The sequence below is a fragment of the Lepidochelys kempii genome, chromosome 8, assembly GCF_965140285.1.
Source record: "Lepidochelys kempii isolate rLepKem1 chromosome 8, rLepKem1.hap1, whole genome shotgun sequence".
In the NCBI taxonomy this organism is placed as follows: Eukaryota; Metazoa; Chordata; order Testudines; family Cheloniidae; genus Lepidochelys; species Lepidochelys kempii.
Window position 1 is genome coordinate 71,088,797 of NC_136387.1, and position 13,566 is coordinate 71,102,362.

Sequence of the window (13,566 nt, forward strand, 5' to 3'; positions counted from 1 at the left end):
ATTATATTACAAAAAACAAACTAAATTGTTTAGTTAAACTGCACTTCCTGTTAAGAGTTTATCTATTGAAAAATGCAGTCTTCCTCCAAATGTTCTCTTTTTGTTACTGACTAATAACACTAGTATCTTGAATGCCAAATTCCTGAGACAGAATATATATAGTTCAAGTAAATGTGGTTGCTTTACGGTGCATTTTTTTCCTGCTTTGGATGGTTTTCAGATTTGTTTCCCTGATCAACTTGAACTGTTTAAAGTAGTTTTTTCCACTGGAGAACTTGAAGAAGGCTGAAGTTATTGCTTTATCATGAGATGATTAAATAAGACATATAAATGAAAGATCAGATTCAGGGAATAAATTAAGGGTGAAATCCACACACCTCCAAAGCTTGGTTTATATGGAGTTGGAGAGGGACCCCCTTAGGTGGGATAGAGCAGGATATGGAGCAATTTTGCAGCCCTCCTTCATAGCTATTCTAGCCTTCTCAGAGTCCCCACCACTGCTGCTCTTATGTGAGGGTTTCTGGCCACTGAATCTGTGCTGTATATGGGTCCAGTAACCTCCTCCTTTTCCCACTCTAGCACTTTCCTCCATTCCAGCATAACTGGAGCTGTGGTGAAGCCCTCCGCTGCTCAAAAACATTGCCCTCCTGTGCACCTGCTCTGCCCATGCAGGTTTCTGCAGCGTAGAGGACTGTGCTTTGAATCTCTCACCAACAGGTACACTTCATTCTACACGAAGAGCAAAGAATAACTGGTCAATTCAAATCCAGTGATGGTCACCAATAATTAAAAACAAAACAAAACACCTAATTGCCTTCTTATCAATGGCTTATATGAAATGAATATGTCAGCCTTCATCCATTTTCCAGGAGATAAGGGGTAGATTCACAGAGGTATTTAGGCACTTAACCCGCAGATATAGGCAACAAATTTCCATTTTTAAGCACCATTGCAATTCACAAAACTCCTGCTCAGCTGCCACCTACCCCTGTAGGTGCCCAAACTCAGTACCTAAGGTTTTGCAGTAAAAATTCCCTAGGCACCTATGTTTCTGTACACCTCTGTCTCACTCTGTGTCCAGACGCCTATCTCCTATCTCCACCACAGAGTGATTCACAAACCAGTGGAAGATAGGTGCTCTTCCACCTAACTTGTGTAGAGACCCAATCTGGCAAGCATACACAAGGCCACCTACCTCCAGGCAGAGCAGCCAAGGAGGAGACTCTCCGTTATAACCTTTAGTCCAGTGGTTGGAGCACTCACCTGGGCTGTAGAAGACCACTGGTTCAAGTCTTCCCTCTTCCTGATGAGGAGATGGGATTTGAACAGGCACCCTGCCACCTCTCAGGAGAGTGCTTTAACCATTGGGCTACTGGATATTGTGCTGGGACAGTGGGGGAGGTCTCTCTTCTCTCCTATTGAAGTTGTCCCATTTAATTAAATAACTGAATATTATTTGGGCCAGAGAGAGTTAGAATGATACTATGGCCTACTGGTTAGGCCCCTCACCTGAGAGGCAGCAGATTCCTGTTGAGTTCCCTTCTTCTCATCAGGCAGAGGAAAGACTTGAACAGCTGATCCCCCCACATCCTACGTGAGTACTCTAACCATTGGGGTAAAGGGAGGTCTTCTATAACACCTATGTCCTTTTGTGAAGCCAGCCTCAGAGACCCACCATCCACACATGGAATATCAAATCCACTGATATTTTTTGATAGGGCTATCAGCTCAAGCGGTTTCTATTGTGTTGCTCATGAATAGTGATTCTTTTTACAGGGCAAAAAACATTCAAAACAAAACAAAACCCATACATCTTAACACTTAAATGGACTTTGAAAGGAGATGGGGGGGTTGGTGGGATAATGATAAGCCAAATTATTGATTTAGCAATACTGATGATAATGCAATAGATGAAAGTGAAAAATGGACAACAGAAGTGTTACGTCATTGAATGTGTGTTTTTACTTTGCAATACCATTCAACAGCTTCTCTTGCACTTTTTTTTGGCAGGATGAGAGCTATGCCAATAACTGCCGTTTACTGTCCTAAAAGGCTATTTTAAAGAACAAAAAAACCCGTGTAATTAAAATAAAAAATACGTCACAAAAGGCATTTTTGGTAACTAATACCCAAAACCCACCAACGAATCTGACAGCTCTTCTAAGGAAAGAGTTGAAGTTGCAGCCTCCCGCATTAATATTGGCCTCGGCTCCAATCCCATTTCTTCTTTTAGACAGGCAACAGTAGAGAATTCCTTCTCCTACCATTATCTGCAATGACAAAGGAGGTATTCATGGCATAGGTAGCAGTTATGCAGCAGTTAGTGACTGGATTGTAAGGGCTGAAATATATTATAATAGAACAAATCTCATCATTCACAGATGTGTACTTGCCTTTAAAGGATTTACATCAATATGTAAACATTCACAAATGCCATTTCCCCTGAGTGAGGGCAGGTGAGAAGATGGCACTGACATTAAATATAAATGACATAAGCTCTTTGGGTCAGGGACCATCTTTGCATTTTGTGTGTATGTGTGTGTGTATAGTGCCTAGTGCATGGAACGCTGGCCCTGCCTGGGGCCTCTAGGTGATACAATAATATAAAAATGTAATAATTAGAAAATGCTGCATCATAAATGTGAAAAGCCATAGCACTCCCATCGCATTTCTGGGGTGGATTTAACACTCAACCTTTGGCTGCCTGCCTGCCTAGCAATCCCTGGCAGCCTAAAATTCCATGACAGCTTGTTCTTCCCTAATTGTATAATGGGTTTGGTTTTTAACCAGATCCACTGCAGAGACTGGGGTTCTGTCCTTATAGCCATATAAATTAACAGAGTGAGAGAGATAGCAAGCTACTGAGGGGTTACAGTGGAGCTAGGAAGGAGAAAGTAGAAGTGCAGATGAGTGGCTGCCTCATGCCATCCTGGTGGCCTCAGGGCAACCCTGCCTGTATGCAATCCCTTATCTCAGTTTCCCTTCTTGGATCCCCAAATAAAGTCCACACAGGGTTTCCAGTCCAATCACAACAGCCTTCCTTACTGGCTGATTTATTAATTAAAGTTCAAAACTAAATACAAAAGTCTTCCCTCCAGCCAGGTACAGCCAAACTCCCCTGGTCTGGGCAGAGTCCTTCCTGTATTGGTAGGCTACTCCCAGCCCTTCCTAGCTGTACCAGTTCCCCTAGTCTCAGGGTCTTCCCTGCAGGAGCCTCTCTCACTGATTGCAATCTCACTAGGGCTTTTTGAGCTTTTCTTACTATGGCTCCTTAAAGGAAAGTCCCTGATTCCCCTCAAGTGGGGCTCATTCTGTAATCAGGGTTGGCTTGCCCAGAGCAAGTCACCCGGATATAAGGAGGAAAGTGTGATATTGCTCTATGGAAGCCATGACATGGTCCTAAATTCCACACACTCAGATTTATTTGATGTTTCTGCTAAAATTCTCAGCAGTGATATAGTTATGTCAGCAATGCTGACCAGAGCTGTGTGAATAATTGTTTTCTTATATTTGTTGGCAATTTTGAAAAATCATAAAAAAAAAAATGGGGGCAGGGCAGTGTCAAATGAAACGTTTTGTTCAACCTGAAACTAAATGTTCTGTTTCACTTTCAAGGTATTTTTAACATTTTTATATATTTTAAATGAAATTGAAAACATTTCAAAACAAAAATAATTTCAAATTGAAAACTGAAATATTTCCTTTAGAAAATGTTTAAACAAAATATTTAGACTCTTTCTCTATGTTTTTTTACATAAGCAATTTGGCGGAACAGACACATATCTGCAAAAATGTTTTAGTGTCAACGAATCTGCATTTTTCACCAAAAATTTTTGGCTGAAAAATTTTGTCCAGCTCGAATGTTGGCAAGTATATTGTTTTTAGACTTCAGAGTTAACACTGCACTGATGTGAATGGGCAGTTCAGACCTCAGAACAGATTCAGATTGTTTGTCTGCAGATTCAGTAAAATGGCACTGTGTAAGGTGTGATTCAAAAGATTTGCAATGTAGCTGAATGCTAAAAACTTTAAAAAAAAATGAAGACAAACTATGTAGGACCTGATGGAACCATCAGACAAGTGCTGATGCATTGTACTATCTCAGTGAAACCTCCTGTACAGGGGGGAGGAAATTAAATGGGACAGCAGTTTCTGGACAATCAACCCCCTGCTGACCACTCATTTGTTCTTAATTGAGTTTCCTTTCTTCCCCTGGAGCAAAATAAATGCAGTGAAGGTTGCGTCAGTATATGGGAAAGTCAATGGTAGAGGAGATGTAGAGAGTTTTATTAGCTAAGAGTTAATTTCACAAAGAGTCTATAACATTATTATCCATCTCAGTATCACCATTATAATGCTAAGACTTTGTCCAGGAGCAAGCAGTGGGATTTTAAATTAAAATTTTACAGAATCTTAAATAGCTTTTGGCAAGCATCAGGGGATATTTGGCAAGGAGAAAAAACCTGGAAAGATAGACCATCATGTGTTATAGAAGGGAAATCAGGGAAACAAAGCGGACAACATGGGGTAGTATATTCATCTGATCATGTTGGTGTCTTTCCGGAGAACTGGATTAATCATGTTAGAGATTAAGGCTGGCAGATTCAGCAGATTGCGAATTTGCTCTCCTTCTTAGGTAATTTACAGGACAAAAGCTTGGACCATGGTAAAGCCAAAAGTTGTGCTACTTTACTAAATATTTCTGGGAGTTTTTATTTTATTTTACTCAACTGGGTAGTTGTGTTGACTGAGAAGGGGATAACATAAAGCTGCTGCAGTGGTGCAAAGCCTCTATTCTTTCTGCTTTGGTACTGTCAATCAAACTTGCAAACTATCTGATAAACTATATGATCTAACATTCAGTTACTCTGTGACAAAGCAGATAGGTTGCACAAAGGGAGCAAACAGTCTTTAGCCATCTAACATACACTGACATGGCTAAAACAACCACACCATATGAATTTTGTATGCTTTATATTTTCCTTGTAAGAGGAAAAAATATTAGAGGCCTGATTCAAAGCCCACTGAAGTGAATGGGGGTCAGGCAAATGCTGGAGATGCAATACCCATTTTGAGAGTTTAATACATATGTGTCAGAGTCATCTTGTCATTGGGAGTTACTGGAAAAAAATCCTCTGTGTGTAAATGTGTGTGTGTGTGTATATTTAGGCATACACACACACACAACGTATGCCTACACCAAGTACAGGCATTTTAGGAGGAACCTCAGGGCTGCAAATAAGTCTAGTTAAAAACTGCTACTGTTTAATGGAACTGATAGTGAGCAAAAACTAATTCGGTTTGATGGAAAGACACAGATACTCCTAAAGTAATAGCTTGGGAAAATAAGTTACTGGATGATATTGTAGTAAAGACTATTTACTCTAAAGGAAATAGACCTAAAACATACTCTAAACATGGGATAACGTAAGTGAATATCTCACCAGATAACATAGGCAAACTGATTCCTGCTCTAACTGTTTTTACCTTTCTAGGCCTCTGGGTAGAGATTGAGGTTGGGGGTTCAGAAGGGATTTGTTTTTCTTCTCCCCTTTCCTTTTTGTTAGCCATGATCATTAAATATTACATCAATTTGTATATGAGGTTTTTTTTTAACATGATTGTCATAAATATAAAGGAAAGGGTAAACACCTTTAAATTCCTCCTGGCCAGAGGAAAAACCCTTTCACCTGTAAAGGTTAAGAAGCTAAGACAACCTCGCTGGCACCTGACCAAAATGACCAATGAGGAGACAAGATACTTTCAAAGCTGGAGGAGTGGAAACAAAGGGTCTCTCTGTCTGTGTGTTGTTTCTGCTGGGACCAGAGCAGGAATGCTGGTCAGAACTCCTGTAAAAAGTCAGTAAGCAATTTAGTTAGATATGCGTTAGATTCTGTTTTGCTTAAATGGCTGATAAAATAAGTTGTGCTGAATGGAATGTATATTCCTGTTTTTGTGTCTTTTTGTAACTTAAGGTTTGGCCTAGAGGGATTCTCTGTGTTTTGAATCTGATTACCCTGTAAGGTATTTACCATCCTGATTTTACAGAGGTGATTCTTTTACTTTTTCTTTAATTAAAATTCTTCTTTTAAGAACCTGATTGCTTTTTCATTGTTCTTAAGATCCAAGGGTTTGGGTCTGTGTTCACCTTTGCAAATTGGTGAGGATTTTTATCAAGCCTTCCCCAGGAAAGGGGGTGTAGGACTTGGGGGATTTTGGGGGGAAAGATGTTTCCAAGTGGGCTCTTTCTCTGTTATATTTTTTAGACGCTTGGTGGTGGCAGCAAAAAGTCCAGGGACAAAAGGTAAAATAGTTTGTACCTTGGGGAAGTTTTAACCTAAGCTGGTAAAAATAAGCTTAGAAGGTTTTTCATGCAGGTCCCCACATCTGTACCCTAGAGTTCAGAGTGGGGAAGGAACCTGGACAATGATATTCAGTTCCTGTTGCTCCCATAATGTAGTAAGTTATGTATGGATCTCTTAGGCTTCTGGAAATTTTATGTTAGAGTATTGGAGTTCCTGGTATGGTTCTCAGTGCTTCATTTTATATATTGCATCTTTTGCATGAATTATGATTCCTTGGAAAATTAATGAAAATTTAAATACAAAATACTTAACTGTGCAACTCAAATTTTGCATAAGTATATTCTTTGTGCATTAACTTCCTAGGATTTTTATTTAAAGGAAAGAAGGAAAAAAATGAAGAAAGGTAAGTCTCTAGTTCCATAATTCACAGGTACCAGTGAGTAACAGACAACTGGTGTGTACCACTGTCATTAGTTTCTATTATTAATACAAGCTAAGTATGCATTTTGGTACAAGGAAATGTACTGGTGTATGTCCTTATTAGTATGCGTGAATTAAGGCATTCCTAGAGCTGGCTAATAATTAATGGTTATAACTTTGACGCTTCTGGACTTATTTTCTTCAAATTTGGCTCAGTATTTAAGTCTCAAAAATATTTTAAAAAATACTCAGACAATTATAGACAAGCCAAGTTCGGAGAAAATGGCTTCAGGAGTTTCGACATTATGAACGTTTAAAATCAGCAAGATAGTTTTGAAAAAGGCACAATGAACTAACTGTGATGCATCTTTTATTCCGTAATCCTGCTTGATTTACACACCTATTTAACTTGACGCATATGAGTAGTATCACTGACTCACTCTGACTACTCATGTGCATAAAATAATCTCACATGTAAATCTTTGCAAGATAAGGGCTTAAGTACGCACTTGTTGAACACAACATTTTCTACTGCACAGTCTCATGCAATTTTAAAATAATCATAACTGGCAAATCAAAACCATCTTTTTTAAAAGCAAGAAAATGCACTAGTCATTGGTGAGGATTATTTTCAAAGTAGGTTTTAATTTTCAGCCTTTTTTGCATTTAGCCCTGTCTAAAGCAATATTGTGATTAGAATTGTTCACAATGGGAAAGTACTTTTTTTTTTTTTTTTTTTTTTGGCATTCTCACTGAACTGAAGCCTAGTTCAAGGGATTTTGCTCAGACTTAGGTTTTGTCCACACAAACACATAGTTCGCAGCAAGCTCGGGTATAAATCTACCCTGAACTGGCCTGCCATGCACTAAGTGTCCATGTGGCCCCCCCCACCCCCTCCTTTTTTTTTTTTTGCTATGCAGCAAAAATTTCCTAGTTCCCTTTGATCTGCTCCTGCTTCCAAGTAGGATAGACCAAAGTGCATTAGAGAACTTTTTAGCATTTGACAGCTGGGTCCACACGAACACTTAGTGAATGGCAGGCAAGTGCAGGGTAGATTACACCCCAGGTTGTTGTGATCTAAGTGTTTGTATAAATGAGCCCTTAGAAAACATAATCTTCAGGCATATACAAAGCATTGAAAATTTCCATCCAATGGGTGGCTGAGTAAATTATGAGCGTATAAAAACAAGGGGTTAAAATAGGAACTATTTTGCAATCTTAGAGCATTCCAGTTGACTCGTACATAGAATCAGAGAAATGTGGGCAGTTCCTGGCCCAGAGGCATGACCAAATAAGTCCTATGAATCCAGTGTCAAAAAAGACATGAAAAACTCATAACATACCATGGTTCTTCCATTCAGGCTAGAAGTGCTCCCAGAACAGAGATTACCTCCATTGAAAGTGTCTGTTAATAGTCAGCTTTGGTGTAAATACACTGACATCAATAAAGTTCAGTGCACTTATGCCAAGACTGCATCTGGCTCATAGTCCTTGAGCCTGTATGACTTCAGTATGACTCCTGCAGCTGTTCCCTGTAGATGCCAGTGTGAAAATCCATTCTGACAGAATTAAAAAAACCCATAGTTACCCAGCCAACCTGCTCTCCAAGGGCAAGCCTTTTGGATCTAGTTTAGTCAGCAGTGAATAAGCCCAAGGTGGCCACATACACAGCAACATTGCCAATCTCTTGTTTTTATCACAAGTGTCATGATAGTTCATATTTTTTTTAAAGCCCCTGCTGCTGAAACCATATTATTTACATGAGACCTATAAAAAGAAACCAATAAAAAAAAAAACCCTCATGATTCTTTAAGTCAATCACATGACTTTTTGAATTCCACTCATGATTTTGAAATGCTTCGGCTGGGAATACTGAAATTAGATGCACACCAACATGAATGACCCTGAGGCGGAATTCCTCGGTGAGATGGAAGGGACTGTGGGCAAGAGAGGAGCAGCTGTTCAAGAATGATAAAGAATGTAGGTGAGCTTCCTACCAGTTTATGAACATGGTTGTTCTTAGCAAAGTTCTCCCAGTGTATATACAGGGCCCATAGGTCACTTTCAACGAATTTTGTCATTCATTGCGTTGCACATTCAAAAAGGTGGGATACCCGAACAGAAGTAGTGACACAGATGTTTACCAGCGTGCCATACCTCTATTTAAAAACTCATAGGGTGAAATCCTGGCTCCACTGAACTCCATGGGAGTTTGGGCATTGGCTTCAATGGGGGCAGGATTTCACCCCTTCTCTTCATTTCTGTATATGCAGAGTCGCATTTTAGAGTTTTCACAATTTCATATTATCCGATCTAGCACAAAGGAATGAATTAATCCCTGGTTAAACTCAAAGGAGTTAGGAACAGGGATGAATTTGTTGCCCTGCCTGTTCTTGTGTACTAGAGGTAGCTATAGCATTGTAGTATCTAAGTGCACAGTTAAATGAGCAAATGAGTGCCCCAGTAAAGCAGTGTAGACAGCACTCTAAGTGTACATAAAAATAACGTTTTTACATTTCATTTTACCTTCACATTGTCATTCCAGCAGGGTTATTATACTAGTAAAGATCATTTTATTTCATTTACTATATAAAAGTAGTTGAATTGCTCATACACTGATATTTAAGTGCTGTACTGGGAAGGTTCTGTTAAAAATTTGTTCTCCCTTTGGATGAGCCATTGAATTAATTTCCTTCCTGCCTATCCTATAGCTTACAAGTTAGATACTCCAGGGCACTTTTGGAAAGAATAATAAATAACCACAGTGTCAATATTCACTCACTGAAGAAACCTGGCTCTTATATCTAAAACTGCATGTAAGCCACTGCTGAGTGTAACCTGGCATCTCCATTTGCCAAAAAAATCCTGCACTAGTGATCACGGTCATTAACAAAACTATGAAAGGTCCTGTACAAACACTATTTCATTCAGCATAATATACAGAACAGTGATTTATATAGGGTGATCTTCACAAAGGGACAGAAGATCCATGCACGCCCTCTAATGTTCATGCCCATAGCAAAGAGGGCATGGGTGGAACTCCACAGTCTCTCCTGTGGACTACAGATGGAAATATCTTTATGCTAGTTTTAATTAGGCCAGTGTTAAGGACTTGTTTGATTGGCCAATGGGTAGTCAGTGGGATCTCAATTTATGGAAATGAATAGTCAAAAAACACTGTGGAGGAGGCTGGGAAATGCACTGAATGAACAGCCATACACAGCCTGCTTTTCATCCCAGGCTGTAAAAGGTGAATTCTATCCCTCACACCCGCCTTTGTTCTCTGCACAAAGCCCAGTTGCTCAGGGAGGGGTGAATCGCAACCATAATTTACTAGTGTGCTACTAGGAGTCCTTTTAAGACAGAGTTAAGGGACTTTTTCACATTGTGTAGAAACTTTCTGCTGTTCCCAGCCTACACCCACATGTACTGGCTCCATTTTGTTGTCTTTACACTCAGGCAACTACAGTGAGTGTTCATTGGAATTGCAGATTGCTTGATAGATTGTCTACACTGACACTTTACAGTGCTGCAACTTTCTCGCTCAAGGGTGTGAAAAAACACACCCCTGAGCACAGCAAGTTTCAGCGCTATAAAGCGCCAGTGTAGACAGTGCACCAGCCGCACTCCCAGCGCTGGTAGCTATTCCCCTCTTGGGGGCAGCAGCGCTTTAACGTTGCTGGTGAAGACGTGCCCTCAGAGCAGAATTTGGCTCTGGCTCTGTAACCACAGGAAGATTTACTTGACAAAAACGTCAGCACACGTGAAAAGGTATTTAAAGTCTGAGTGAAAAGGAGAGAACAAAATTAATTTGCATTTAAGAGTGTCTTCCATGATAGCCTTTGTCTGATTATGCATTTCCGATTAGCATCTCAATATAAACAGTTAAGAAGGAAACTTTCTTATTTACTCTCATCCTTTTAACATACTTTAACATTTTGTGGGTGTGTGTGTGTGTGTGAGAGAGAGAGAGAAATTCCATTGTTAATTTCAATATGATGAATATTTTATTCTTAATTCATAACTGTACCACTTAGGATTAATGGGTAAAATTCTCAAAATTGCCCAAGTGACTTGGGAACCCTAAAGCCTATTAAAAGTCAATAAGAGATTTTTAAAAATCCACACTTTTCTGTTGTAAAGTTTGGGGCCCTATTAACATTTTGTGTTAGAAGGATAAAAATTGCATGTTAAAACCTAACAATCGGATCATCAGCTCATGTAATTCATTGAACTCAATGGAGTCATATTGATTTAAACCAACTGAAGATCTGCTCCTAAATCTTTTTTTAGGGGAGGCAGGTGAACATTCCCATAACTTACTGTGATTGCAGGTCCAGCAAAAGTCAAACTAAGCAACATCAGGAAGGGAACAGCCTCTTGTGTAGGTTCAATGTATGGCATACTCAGACTCCTGTCATAGCAGCTGAATCCAGAGTGAACTGGCTTGAAGACATCAGTAAGCTCAAGAAAATAGAGACTAATAACAGAAGATGCCAGTATGGGCAACTGGGAAGGAAGGAAGGAAAAACAATTCATTGTTATTTCTTTGTAATAATAAACCTAAAAACCCAAACAACCCTATAATATTTATGCAAAAGCAGCAAACTGTGGCCCGCGCCGCTTCCCGCAGCTCCCATTGGCTAGGAACAGTGAACTGCAGGAGCTGCAGGTGGCCGTGCTTGTGGACGGTCAATGTAAAAAAACGGTCTTGCGGCCCACCAGTGGATTACCTTGACGGGCCGCATGTGGCCCATGGGCCGCAGGTTGCCCACCACTGCCTTAGTCAATTGAGCTGGTCAAACTATTTCTTGCAATCTTATTTCCCAAACAATTTAGCCTTTTCATCGGTGAGACAATCATGAACAGACTTTGATTTTTTCAGAAGTATGCTCCAATCCTGCAACATAGTGAATTCAGGATGACATGTCTGGTGCCCCAAGGATTACTACATACCGGTGCAGTGGTCAACTTGTTACAGGATTGGGGCCTCATTTCCTATTTATAATTATTTGACAAAAAGGTTACACAAATATATGCCAACATATGGGTTGTTAATGAAGTCTGACTATTTGCTATATATAGTGAATGACTGTTCAGGTAAATCACATGGTATTGTTTCTGTTTTCTGCTTGAATGACTTACTCATCAAAAGTGTCAAACACCCTTGTTCTTTCAGATACGTTTTATGAGCTGTTCAATCTTAACACTTGCCCCAGAAGTACACCAACAGCCACCTTTTATCCTACTCAGTGTTTTGCTGTTTATCGTGGCCTTTTGTTTAGGGTCCTTCAATCAGTTTTCAATCCACATGACAGTGTATATACCCCTGCCAATTTGAGTTCAATTTCTAAGGAAGATTTTATGAGAAATTGTATCCAATGCTTTTCTTTTATATATATAGAGTGAATTGCCTTCACCTATTCATTATGGGTGAAGGCTTTTTTTCTATTAAAAAAACCCAAACAACTTTGCCTGGCAGGATTTACTCCTGTAGAAAATGCTGATGTTTATGGGTCATGGTTCCTTTATCTAGATGTTTAGTGATTTTATCCTTTAGAGATTAGTTCCATTAATTCATTAGGGAGAAAAGTTAGACTTAAGGAGGAAACTTCACCCAGGCTCTCCCTGAACTTCTGAAAGCACCGATTCTATCAGAGGGCCCTCTTTGGCAGACAGTGTACCAGAGAAGCTGTGGCAATGGCAAGCAGGCAAAAGCACCCTTCTACGAGGGTGCATGTAAGGGCCAGTACAGTCCACAAAGTGACCAGGGTTGGGTGGGGGAGGCAGCTTGGCGGGGGGCAGCAGCATATGATGATTCACTGCATCCCCATGCTTCTCAGTTTCCATTGAGGAGGTCCTCACTGAGTGCTCAGTAGAACTGAAATCTGCATTTACCCAGCATCACCCATGGAGGAGGGCCACAGTAGAAGCACCCTGCCTGCCCTCCCTTAGGCTGAAACCCCTTGGGATGCAATGAACCTGGCTGACACAGGGAGGTAAGATTTGCAGTTCCCTGCAGCAGTGAAGGTAAACATGACTAATGGAACGGTAATTGCTAGCATTACTTTTCCTTCTTATTTTGAAGGTGGCTGTTATGTTTGCTTTTCTTCCACTTCTTAATATAGCTAAAAGTACAAACTTGCAAGGTCCACAAAGATTTGCATATACCTACAGCACCAGACAGTGGAGATATTTCATAGCACCAAACATGAATTATTCTATTTCCCTTGCAGAAAATATTCTTCTATGCCAACACATCACACTGAGAAAATGTAGTTTTCCTTCAGAATTTAATGTATCACTGGATTATGCTGCATTTTAAATCTTTATTGCACATTTCATAAAAAGGGATAAAAGCAGGTGATACATTCTGCTTATATCCATTCTGGAGTAAAACAGAGTGAAGACTGGGTGTGTAAGGTATGTCAGGTGACAAGATAATGAATGATAATGTTTGTAAAGGGCAATGGGAAACTGTCTGGATCCATTAATTAGCCATTTCCAAACTTTAAAATGTTTGCTTTTTTTAGTACAGGTTTTTTTAAAAAAGAAAATGTAATGGGGGGGGGGGTGAAAGAGGTTGTTAACTGGACTCCACTGAAACAGGCTTTATAATGGGTCTTGGTTTTTGAAAATAACAGCTTTGCTTTGAAGCGCTACACAGCACAAAGAGCTGCAGAGTTTAGTTTGTCTTCAAAAGTATTGCTATGAAAAGTGCACTGAAGGTAGTCTAAGGAATAACTTTGCATTCCTTGTTCTCAGTGGTCAGGTTGATTGTGTTGTAATTACATTTTTGAGGCTGATTGTGATTGCATAGGAAAGGAATGTGAATTGACAT

The 13,566-nt window shown here is 39.8% G+C and overlaps 1 protein-coding gene across 1 annotated transcript in view; it reads right to left on the reverse strand.

Moving 5' to 3' along the window:
- The window catches only part of PLPPR4 (phospholipid phosphatase related 4), a 47,687-nt gene that overhangs the window by 19,651 nt on the left and 14,470 nt on the right, over window positions 1–13,566 (reverse strand). Inside the window, exons 2-3 of the mRNA XM_073356953.2 lie at window positions 11,049–11,234; window positions 2,141–2,270 (exon numbers count right to left, since the gene is read on the reverse strand). Coding sequence (XP_073213054.1) covers window positions 2,141–2,270; window positions 11,049–11,234 — 316 coding nt within the window. The remainder of the gene's footprint in view (window positions 1–2,140; window positions 2,271–11,048; window positions 11,235–13,566) is intronic.